The sequence below is a fragment of the Anomaloglossus baeobatrachus genome, chromosome 5 (assembly GCF_048569485.1).
Source record: "Anomaloglossus baeobatrachus isolate aAnoBae1 chromosome 5, aAnoBae1.hap1, whole genome shotgun sequence".
In the NCBI taxonomy this organism is placed as follows: domain Eukaryota; kingdom Metazoa; phylum Chordata; class Amphibia; order Anura; family Aromobatidae; genus Anomaloglossus; species Anomaloglossus baeobatrachus.
Window position 1 is genome coordinate 63,203,143 of NC_134357.1, and position 12,257 is coordinate 63,215,399.

At 46.1% G+C, this 12,257-nt stretch overlaps 1 protein-coding gene across 2 annotated transcripts in view; it reads left to right on the forward strand.

Annotated features, from left to right (window-relative positions):
• Nucleotides 1-2,159: 2,159 nt before the first annotated feature.
• Nucleotides 2,160-12,257, forward strand: part of BLNK (B cell linker) — a 388,622-nt gene continuing 378,524 nt past the window's right edge. Inside the window, exon 1 of one of the 2 annotated variants that reach the window (XM_075352283.1) lies at nt 2,160-2,266. In XM_075352283.1, coding sequence (XP_075208398.1) covers nt 2,192-2,266 — 75 coding nt within the window. In that variant the 5' untranslated portion in view covers nt 2,160-2,191. The remainder of the gene's footprint in view (nt 2,267-12,257) is intronic. The other variant, XM_075352284.1, reaches the window with a different exon arrangement.

A 12,257-nucleotide genomic window follows, 5' to 3' on the forward strand; every position in this document is an offset into this window, starting at 1 on the left:
TCCAACCTGTTGGAGATGCAGAGGTCGTCCCCTACATTTACATTGATGGCCTATCCTTAGGATAGGTTATCAATGTTTGATCGGCCAGGGTCTGACATGCCACACCCCCACCTATCAGCTTTTCTCGATCCCAGTGGCAACAGTAGGCAACTGGAAATGTTCAGTTCTAGAGCTGTTCCTTCTTTTGATAGTGGCTGCGGCTGGGTACTGCACATCTGCCTCCTATTCTAATCAAAAGGAGATGGATGTGCAGTACCTAGCCGCGCTCACTATCAGAAAATTGAGCAGCTCCAGGACTGAGAACAGCTGATTCGCAGAGGTGTGGAGTGCCGGACCCCAGCCGATCAGACATTGATGACCTATCCTAAGGATAGCCCATCAATGTAAAAGTAGGGGACAACCCCTTTAAGCCTTTGAAAAGAGATGTTCTAACTGCTGCATCTCCAACAGGTTGGATGATCAAATGTGATCATCAATATAGTGGAGAAAGTGGGTGATCTGCGCTGCTAGTTTCCAAAGTAAAAAGTCCAATATGTGGTATCAGTGTCTATGATGTTGTATTCGCAACGCGGGCGGTTCAAAGTTAAACTTCTTCAAGAGAAGAACAATAGTTGTAAGGGAGCAGTTCTAATATAACTGAAGTACGATTAAAGGTGTAATCTGGTTCCTATCATTTCTGGTGCCCTAAATTGGGACTAGGGCATAAAGACTAGCGGGGACCCGGTAATCTTTAGAACAGGAGGTTCTGCGGATAGGTAAGATTAAGTATATTTATTTTATTTTTCACAAAGTCTAAAAAAATTTTTTTCTTCAGTATATACTTGAAGTAAGATTGTAAGATTTGGAGTTTACATTTAAGACATAAATATTGTATAATCTAAATTAAATTAACCACTGTTGCTAAATTACTTCTTGTTTCCTCCCATTAAGGTCACTTGACATAAATCCACTCACTAAGCTCACTGTTAGAGATATGTTTATAGTGCGCTAATGAGTTTATTCACAACCTTGGCAATTGCCACAAACACCCTGAAACGCATAGGTTTAGCATGTCCAAGCTGCATATCGTAGTTTGCTCATTGACAATCAGCAAACCAAAGCAACATTCAGGAGCCTCATTCGTGGAGAAGGTCTTTTAGGTAGTAGCCTCCAGCCAAGATATTACTGAGGGTCTATAAGCAATATTTTGCATTTTGGACTTATTGGACTAATAGGAATGGAGTGAATCATGTCCCATAGCCTTTGAACAAGATAAGTGGATCTATGGACTTTTATACAATAAGTTGGAGTGTACATTTAAAGAGGTGGTTCACTACTCTGCAATAGTGGCCACATCTCTGTTAAACTGATAGGGAAGGCTTTTTCTGAATATCTTGTTCAGCCAATTCTGACTCTGTGCGGCGCTATTGCAGTCTCCTCATCCCCTTGAAGTGAACTGCGGGCTCCGTGACTTCTGAGATCTGGTGGTGTCACGTCAACTTCCAGTTGACCTGAGTGACTTGGCTGTGAGCGGAGTTTCACCGCTTGTCACAGCACAGCGTCACAGCCCAGCATCGCTCCTGCTTGCGGTGCTCTGCAGTGAAGGAGAGTATGCTCGACATGCTGCGCTGTGGCACTGGGCTATGATGAGCGATGAAACGCCGCCCACAGCCCAGTCACTCAGGGAGCCTGGGGCTGGCCACGGTGATGTCGGGTCAACTGGAAATTGAGGTGACATCACCTGATCTCAGAGTTCACGGAGCCTGGGGGTCAGGCGATGCAGATGAGCGGACCACAATAGCGCCGATCAGAGGCAGAGTTTGCTGATCAAGGTATTTGAAAAAAAGTCTTCCCTATCAGTTTTACAGGGATGTGGCCACTAATGCAGAGTAGTGAACCACCTATTTAAGGTTTTAGCGTAGTCTAGTGGTCACTTGGTTATATAGTGTGAGTGTTATAACATGTTCCACTTTTTCACTAAGTGCAAGTGTGTTATCTAGTATTCCTTGCCATTAACCTTTTAATCTGATTTAACCTAATTTTTCTGTATGTTTTACTAGATTTAGCATTTTGGCATTGTGGGGGTTAAGTCCTGTTTCACACAGCTCGGCAGCTTAGGACACTTCCTCTTTGAGAATTAGTAAATGTCTAAGAGGAGCCGAGCACGGAATACTGTATGTAATAGCAATCATTCACATCTCCAGATTAGACCATGGCTTTTAAACTCCCGCTGCGGGAACATTTTGAAAGTTGGACAACTTCTCAAGTCGCAGATCTTTTCAGGCAGGTAAGAACCTATTTTGGGGTCCAAATCCTGTTATTCTCATTGATGATGTTAAGAATTGTGTCTTTTTCCTTGTACTAAGGTTTTCCTTCCTCCTTTGCATGAAACTGCAATATAGCTCTATTCACAACTCAGGGAAACTTTTTGTGAAGGTGCCACAACTCTCAACATTTTGGGGTACATACAAATTATTAATCCACTTTTTATTACATTTTTGGGGAATTTATTCTGTTGTATAAAAAATGTGTTAAGGCCCCGTTACACGCAGCGATATCGCTTGCGAGCATACCCGCCCCCGTCGTTTCTGCGTCACGGGCAAATCGTTGCCCGTGGTGCACAACATCGTTAAGAGCCGTCACACGTACTTACCTGTCTAGCGACGTCGCTGTTGCCGGTGAACTGCCTCCTTTCTAAGGGGGCGGTTCGTGCACGGCCACTAAACGGCCGACCAATAGAAGCGGAGGGGTGGAGATAAGCAGGACGCAACATCCCGCCCACCTCCTTCCTTCCGCATTGCCGGTGGCCGCAGGTAAGCTGCAGTTCGTCGTTCCCATGGTCTCACACGTAGCAATGTGTGCTGCCTCGGGAACGAGGAACAACCTGTGTGCTCAACAATCAACGATTTTTTTGAAAAGGAACGACGTGTCAATGATGGACGATTTGGTGAGCATTTTCCATCGTTAACGGTCGCTCCTTGCTGTCACACGCAACGACGTCGCTAACGATGCCGGATGTGCGACATGGAATTCGTGACCCCGGTGATATATCGTTAGATACGTCGTTGCATGTAACTGGGCCTTTACACTTTATTTTATGAATTATTATAGTTGTGATGATTTATTTTTACATTGGTTGATTGCCTATCTTTAGGATATGTCATCAATATGAGATCGGTGGTGGAGTAATATTGAACACGAGCATCAATCAGCTGTCCTTGGCCTAATGGGATCAGCTGTAGAGTGGAACAGAAAAGCTTCATCAACTTTATAGTGACCGCAACCGGGTACTGCACTTCTGCACTAGTGATATGCAGTGCCCAACTGCAGCCACTATGCAGTTTATGGAGGAGTCCTGTTCTGCTCCACAATTGAGCACATCCTTCCACTGCTGGCACCAGCAGCCGATTGGTGGGGGGGTACTGAGTGTCATAGTAAAAAAGGGCCCCTCTGCAAGAACAGTATATGGACCCAGTGTGAGACTGGGGCGGCAGGGACCCACCCATAACATTGACTCTGGAGGCCCACTGATCAACTACATGCAAATATGACATTCACAAATATATAATAACTAGCTGTAGCACCCGGCGCTGCCCGGGATAGTAACTGTCTCTCTGTTTCTCTCCCATTCTCTTTCTGTCTCCCCCTCTGTATATATCTCTCTGTCTCTCTCTCTATCTCTTTGTCTGTATGTTTCTTTTCCTGTCTGTCTCTGACTGTCTCTTTCTCCATCTGTCTCAATCTCTTTCCTGGTCTATCTATCTCTTTTCCTGTCTGTCTATCTATCTCTGTCACTTTCTCTGTCTGTCTCATTCCCTGTCTGTCTCTTTCCCTCTCTTTCCCTGTCTCTTTCCCTTTCTTTCCCTGTCTGTCTCTTTCCCTCTTTCCCTCTTTCCCTCTGTCTCTTTCCCTGTGTCTGTCTTTATCTGTCTCTTTACCTGTCTTTGTCTGTCTCTTACCCTGTCTGTCTCTTTCCCTCTCTTTCCCTGTTTGTCTGTTTCCCTGTGTCTGTCTCTGTTTCTTTGTCTGTGTCTGTCTCTTTACCTGTCTGTGTCTGTCTCTTAACCTGTCTCTCTATTTCCCTCTATTTCCCTGTCATTCTCTTTTCCTGTCAGTCTGTCTCTTTGTCTGTGTCTGTATCTTTGTGTCTGTCTCTTACCCAGTCTGTGTCTGCCTCTTTCCCTGTCTGTGTCTGCCTCTTTCCCTGTTTGTGTCTGTCTCTTTGCCTGGCTGCATTGTGACACGCCAACATTCCATTTAAGGGCGTGTATGCGCATTCTTCTAAAGATCTGGCTGCACTGTGGCTCCCAGCTCCATTTGCTTTAATGGAGGCAGGTTTTTTGGTGAATAACTGTAAAGTGCGGGGTTAAAATTTCCCCTCAAAACATAGCCTATGACGCTCTCGGTGTTCAGAAGTGTGAGTGTGCAAAATTGTGTGGCTGTAGCTGCGATGGTGCAGATGCCAATCCCGGAAATACACACACACACACACACACACACACACATACATACACACATTCAGCTTTATATATTAGATATACTGGGTAGTTTGTAAAATTAATTAAGAGATTATTTCTTTATCTCTACATATTGAAACAAGTGTATTGTGACAGCTACTGATTATTTTGAATGGCAAGTGACATAATACTCCAATGGGGCCCACCAGAGAAATCTCCGGTTCTCCTGTGGGCCAGTCTGAGTCTGTATGGGCCGTTTGTAGTTCAGCAGTTATTTCTATGTTAGAAGCGTATTGTCAGTTTAAAGATGGAAGTCAGCCTCCTTATCTCTCAGGCCCCTGAACAATTTTACAATATAGTGTACTCAAAATTGAAAAACAAAATTGTGTGGAGAAATGGAAATGAAATTAAATTCCAACAATTAATTTTTTTTGTTTTTGTTTTGTTTTGGCAGGGGAGGGATTTTCACAGCATTAATTGTATGAGGGTTTGATGTTCGCACAAGCGGATGCAGTTTTTAACGGGACCATGTTGGGATTTATATTTTTACCGTGAGCAAAACATGGCAATTCAGCAATTTCATTTTTTTTCATAACAGTGTTTACTATACGAGTTTGATAGAACATTCACAATATCACTGACAAAGCTATCTGTTAATAACAGGAACAAAAGCTAACGGGCATATACTTCTGAATGGCTTGTTCTACAGAGGAGACTACAAAGCTGTCCCCTCCGATTATTCAAACCCTTAGATGCTATGGTCACTGTTTACCTGGTTATCTAAGGTTATCTAAAAGATGAAATATTGTTATCCATCCTGCATTGATTGCAAAGACAAAGTATAAAGGGTTTGGTAGCTACGTTTTATTGATGACCTATCCTCAGGATAGGCCATTAATATCTGATCGGTGAGGGTGACACACCCTGTACCCCGCCAATCAGTTGTTATCAGCGGCTACGTTCCAGCGGCATCTGAGAACTTTCAGGACCGATATCAGCAGAGTTGTCAGGTGTTGCACCACTTTCAATCATATATGGATGGCTTAAGGCCGCTTAACATGCTGCGATCTTGCTAGCGAGATCGCTAGCGAGCGTACCCGCCCCCGTCGTTTGTGCGACATGGGCAAATCGCTGCCTGTGGCGCACAATATCGTTAGGCCACGTCACACCTACTTACCTTTCCTGCGACGTCGCTGTGGCCGGCGAACCGCCTCCTTTCTAAGGGGGTGGTTCGTGCGACGTCACAACGACGTCACATGGCAGGCGGCCAATAGAAGCGGAGGGGCAGAGAGCAGCCGAAGGAAAGACACGCGCCCACCTCGTTGCCGGAGGATGCAGGTAAGCTGTTGTTTGTCGTTCCTGGGGTGCACACGTAGCGATGTGTGCTGCCGCAGGAATGACAAACAATCTGCGTGCAAAAGCAGCAACGATAATCGGGAATAGAGCAGCATGTCAACGATCAACGATAAGGTGAGTATTTTTGATCGTTAGCGGTCGTTCGTACGTTTCACACGCAATGACGTTGCTAACGAGGCCGGATGTGCGTCACGAATTCCGTGACCCCAACGACATTTCGTTAGCGATGTCGCAGCGTGTAAAGCGGCCTTTATCCTAAAGGTAGGCCGTCAATAAAAAAGTAATGGCCAAACTCGTACCAGTATTGTAGTTGGAAAACTGCAATACAGCAGTGGTGATTCATTTCAAGGACTTTTACCTCTTCTACCCTCATATATAATGATTAATAATTGGAAATGTTTTTGCACACTGGAAGCAAGTAGAGGTCTTGCAAATGGTCAGAGTTTTCAGTAACTTATCATTACATAATATGATTCAGGCTTAAGATCCACTCTGTCACAGGAACGGCCATGACCTGAAAGCCAAATTAATGTTTACAGAGAAATGACAAGAAATGTTGGATTTTAGCCTTAAAGCGATGTGCACCTCAGCATTAGCAAATTATTTTTTTCAAAGAATTTTTAATCTGATTAAGGTCATATTAGTTCATCTTTTTCTAAGCTTTAAGAAAAGGGCAAATAAGACCTTATGTGGCGCCAAATTATAATAATGCATTTTGAGCCAATGTCATAAACAACTGAAGTTTTCTCACATTTTTAGTAATTACTTCTCATTTTTAGACATTCTTCATGATAAATTATAGTAATAGAAAACATGGCTATAATTAAGACTTTACTGTCATACACATAGGGTTTAATAGGTTAGCCATCTAATCAGTCAATAAGGCCAGTTTGACGTGAATGGAATATGGACGCCATTTGTATTATTGCTGAGTCCACGAATAGAATGACCCAAAACTAACTCTGTCATAGATCCCCAGGATGGTACTGTGAAAGATTCATGTAATAGGTAAGTTCAGCCATCTAGAGATCAAATTGGATGAAGACAAGAGAGTAAGTTGTGATGATATCCCCTCTACTCTCTCCATCGGCAAAAGTATATATAAATAATTGTTGATGAAAGGAAAGACAATACCATTTTGGAAATTATTTGGCCAAGTTGCTGACCACTTTTATTGGAATCTCTTCCATTTATTAAGAATGAGATTAAGTTAGTTGGTGTTCATTAGGAATTTCAATTTTTCCTGAACATACAAAGACTTATGTATCTCACTGGAGCACCTTTGCGAATTAATTTCAGACCAGAAGGGGCCCCATGGCTCGGGTCTGCACCAATAGAAATGTAATGACCTATCCTATCAATATTTAAGTAATGGAAATCTTACGGGTTACGAGGAAGACTTATGGCCGCTTTACACGCTACGAGATCGCTAAAGCGATGTCGTTGGGGTCACGAAATTTGTGACGCACATCCGGCCGCGTTATCGATGTCGTTGCATGTGACACCTATGAGTGAATTTGAATCGTCGCAAAAAAGTTCTAAATCGCTAATCGGTGACATGCCCCCTTATTCTCAATTATCGTTGCAGCTGCATGTATGATGTTGTTCGTTGTTCCTGCGGCAGCACACATCGCTATGTATGACACTGCAGGAACGAGAAACCTCACCTTACTTGTGGCTACCGGCAATGAGGAAGGAAGGAGGTGGGCAGGATGTTACGTTCCGCTCATCTCCGCCCCTCCTTTTCTATTGGGCAGCGGTTCAGTGACGCTGCTGTGACGTCGCTGCGACACTGAACGAACCGCCCCCTTTCTAAGCGAAGTCGGTCACAGCGAAGTCGCAGAGCAGGTATGTGCATGTGACGCTGCCGTAGCGATAATGTTCGCTACGGCAGCAATCAACCACATATCGGCTGTACGACGGGGGCGGGTGCTATCGTGCTCGATATTGCCAGCAAATGCTAGCAATGTCACAGTGTGTAAAGGGGCCTTTAGACAGTAATTACCAATATAACCATCTAAATATGTTGATGGCGATGACAGGAGCACGTGATCGGCACTTCTCGATACTTCTCGAGTATCCCTGGTGCTCACGCACCATGCTCGAGTCCCTGCCTTCCATGTTTTGCTGCTGTTTTTCAGCCACTAAACATGCAGGGATTGCCTGCCAATCACTGTAATGTTGTAGCCATGTTGGCTACTGGCATTAATGTAATTGGCCAGCTGCATTGAGTCATCGGGTCTATATAAGACCCGGTGATGCGCTGCTCGGCTCACTCTACCCCAGAAACAGTGTAGGGAGAGCTGTTGGAGAAGGGATAATGTATTAGAATGAGTATTGCATTACAGTTCTTGCTGCTGCAACATAAAAAAATCGATTCTAATTTCAAATAATACTGCTGTTAGCTGCATTTAGTGTAGTGTTAGCTGCTGGAGAAGGGCTAATGTATTAAAGGCATCTAGGCAGAGATTCTAGCCTTATAGTCTTTGCTGTTTCAACGTAAAACCAAAAGACCTTTTTAGGACTAAAGGGGATTTACACGCTACGATATCGTTAATGGTTTGTCGTCAGGGTCAAGTTGTTAGTGACGCACATCCGGCGTCAGTAGCGATATTGCAGCGTGTGACACTGACCAGCGACCTTAAGCGACCTCAAAAATGGTGAAAATCGTTCACCATGGAGAGGTCGTCCTAAACTCAAAAATCGGTAAGAGTTGTTTATCCAGGTGGTTCATCGCTCATGCGGCAGCACACATCGCTATGTGTGACACCGCAGGAGCGAGGAACGTGTCCTTACCTGCCGCCGGCCACAATGCGGAAGGAAGGAGGTGGGCGGGATGTTACGTCCTGCTCATCTCCGCCCCTCCACTTTGATTGGCCGGCTGCTTAGTGACGTTGCGGTGATGTCGCTGTGATGCTGAACGTCCCTCCCCCTTGAAGGAGGGATTTTTCAGCAGTCACAGCGATGCCGCCAACCAGGTAAGTATATGTGACGCTGCCGTAGCGATAATGTTCGCTACGGCAGCGATCACAAACAATCGCATGAACGATGGGGGCGGGTACTTACACACTCGCTTTTGCTACAAATTGCTAGCGATATCGCTACCGTGTAAAGCCCCCTTAAGTCTAACTTATGCTATTCTCTAATAATTCTACTTTTAGCTGCATTTATTGTGGGGCTAGCTGCTGGAGAAGAAATAGTGTCTAACAGATATCTAGGTAGGGATTATATGGTCTTAAGCGGGCTTTACACGCTGCGACATCGCTAGCATTTGCTGGTGATGTCGATCGCAATAGCACCCGCCCCCGTTGTACGGCCGATATGTGGTGATCGCTGCCGTAGCAAACATTATTGCTACTTGCAGCGTCACATGCACATACCTGCTCTGCGACATAGCTCTGGCCGGCGAACCGCCTCCTTTCTAAGGGGGCGGTTCGTTCGGCGTTACAGCGACGTCACACGGCAGGCGTCCAATAGAAGCGGAGGGGCGGAGATGAACGGGACGTAACATCCCGTCCACCTCCTTCCTTCCGCATTGCCGGTAGAAGCAGGTAAGGAGATGTTCGTCGCTCCTGCGGTGTCACACACAGCGATGGAACAACATCGCTAATAAGCAGAAAACGATTTCTTGTTTCAGGATGACCTCTCCGCGGCAAACGATTTTGACCGCTTTTGCGATCGTTTAAGGTCGCTCATAAGTGTCACACTGCGATATTGTTGTCGCGGGCGGGGAGGAGGGTGTCAGCACACCGCGCTCACCCCTTCTGCTCGGGTCCGGCGGCTGCTGCTCAGTGGTGGCTCGAGCGGTGGGCCGGATCCCGGGGGTTTCTCGAGCGGCGCTCCTCGCCCGTGAGTGAAAGGGGGTTGTTGGGTGTGGGAATTGTTTATTGTCCGTGACGCCACCCACGGTTGTGGTGATTTCACCACCGCTGCCCAATACGGGGATCCCGGGGATGATGATGCGGAGCAGCCAGGTGTTGTGTTGCCCCTCCGTGGGTAGGGGTTGGTGATCCCGGGGCCTGGTGACGGCTTGGGAGGTGCAGGGCCTGGTGGGCGCAGGGACGCGGGGGCAGCGCTGTGCCTTGCGGCACTGTGGTACTCACTCAGCCTGAGACGTTGACACAGTTTGTACGGTAAACCAAATGGCTAGTAAGACGGTCCCACGGACGGCTGCAATTGCTCTCCCAGTAGGTGACGGTGATGTCCCTCTTCCTTGCACCTTTGTGTACTTGTTGGTTGCGATGGGTCCCCACCGGTAACCCGCTCCCCGGTTTCAAGCTGGACCGGAGGAGTTCTACTCTTTGCCCGCAGGCGCTGGCCCTAAGAAACTGGTGCCTTGGCGGTGGCGGTGTCTCTTTTACACTGGCTGGGCGGTTGCCTTCACTCGGGTCTTGGTTGTTAGGGGATCTACGTCCCCTTCACTGGCGGATTCGGCAAATTGTGGCGACTCCAAGCCTTGCCGGGGCCCCTGCCCTGGTGCTGACTAGCCTTCGGAACACTGCTCCAGACCGCCGGGCACACAGCCTACGGGGTCCTTCCAGGAACTTCCAAACGGTCCCCCTCCAGACAGTCACCACCGTTGCTGACCTTGCTGACCTGTCCTGCACTCAGCTGGACTACTTCAGGCTTTGCACACTCCTTCTGTTCTGTCACCACTCTTGCTTTCCTCCTTTACCACTTTACTTCCTTCACTTTCACTTAGCTTATCTGCTCCTCACTCAAGCTCTTCCCTGAGCTGACTCCTCACACAAGCCCTGCCTGGGCTACTCTCTGCTGTTTACTCTTTCATGTCCCTCACTGGACTCCACTCTCAAGCTCTTCCCTGAGCTGACTGCCTGGTTTCTCCCGCCTCCAGAGCTGTGATCTCCTTGGTGGGCGGAGCCAACCGCCTGGCCCACCCCCTGGTGTGAATCACCAGCCTCTGGAGGAAGGCAACAAGGATTTTTGGTTAGCTTAGATGTTCCTACCTGGGATGTAGGGTGTGGTGGTGTGTGACCTGTGTCCCCTGGCTTGCCCAGGGCGACACATTGTTAATGAAGCCGGATGTGCGTCACAAACACCGTGACCCCGACGATAATTAATTAACGATATCGTAGCGTGTAAAACCCCCTTTACAGTCATTGCAGATGCAACATAAAAACCAAAAGTATTTTCCAGATCTACATCTATTATAGCATATACACAAAAAAAGCCATGGTTTAGATTATCATCTCAAATCTGGTCATGGCGAATAAAGAAACACCTAATGCAATATAGAAATATAGACTATGGGACAAGCACTCTCCCAAGTTAAACACTGATTCAAAGCAAAACAAATGGAGATTTTATGTGTGAACAATTATCTTTATTGAGAATAAAAAATACAACAGAAAAAAAACTATAATGAGAACTAGCTAAAGTCCTAATGCTTTGAAACCAATTATATTACAGTCACAGAACATAAAACAGGCGCCAAAATTCTTCTTACCAGTATAAGACTAGTGGAACTTTTAGCACTGTAGGGGACCAGGGTAGTGAGCACTTTATGCACATAGGCACCTTCTGACTGGCCTTATGTTAGTGGTTATAGAGTATAGCCTACTTACTAGGCACAAGACTGTGGGTAAATACTGGCACTATAGTCTTTTCCAACTCCTGGTTCTCATTATGGTTTTTATTCTGTGTATTTTGTATTCTCAATAAAGATAATTGTTTGCACATAAAATCTCCTTTTGTTTTGCTTTGAATCACTACATGTATTTTATTCTAGTCCCTATTAATTCCTCTCATAGCAGCATACCTAATTTACGTATTCCACATTGTGATCCTACTTTCTCCCACCATGGTGAGTCCCAAGAGACAAGCGATCTCACACTTGGACACTCCAAGGAGCTATTTACATTTACATGTTACAGGTGTGTCACGTGCGACAGACAGTCATGTGGTTTCTGGATGTAGAAGGTCACAGCATTTGGCTGCACAGAATGCTCCCTGACTTTCCATTGTTACTGCTGTCAGTATTCAATCCTTTTGGACCCAGCTGTTGATTATTAGTATTCCCTTGATGTTTAAATACTCCTTACTTCCTTTGGACTGGTGCTGGTGATATTTTCAGTTCCTTCAAGCCAAGGTTGCAAGCAGGTGGGTTGTACTCCTCTATGGTATAGTTGCTGAAAGCTCAGCTGTACTTCTACCTAAGTCGTCTAATGATAAGTAGTTCATGCTTTTCCCCCTGTGTGTCTCCCTTGTATCTTCTATAGTTGTTTAGTGGGGTTGACGGAGTGCTCATACCATCCATTCCCTATTTAGGGCCCAGCATTAGGGATACCTGGGGTCAGGTATCGAGGTCAGCGCATAGGTACGGAACCTATCTAGGGTGGTGAGGGACCCCAGGGACCAGCAGTAGGTTTAATCAGGAGTCACCATCTTCCCTCTCCCTAGACACAGAGTTTCCCTTCCAGTCCCTTTCACCATGCGCTTGGTACT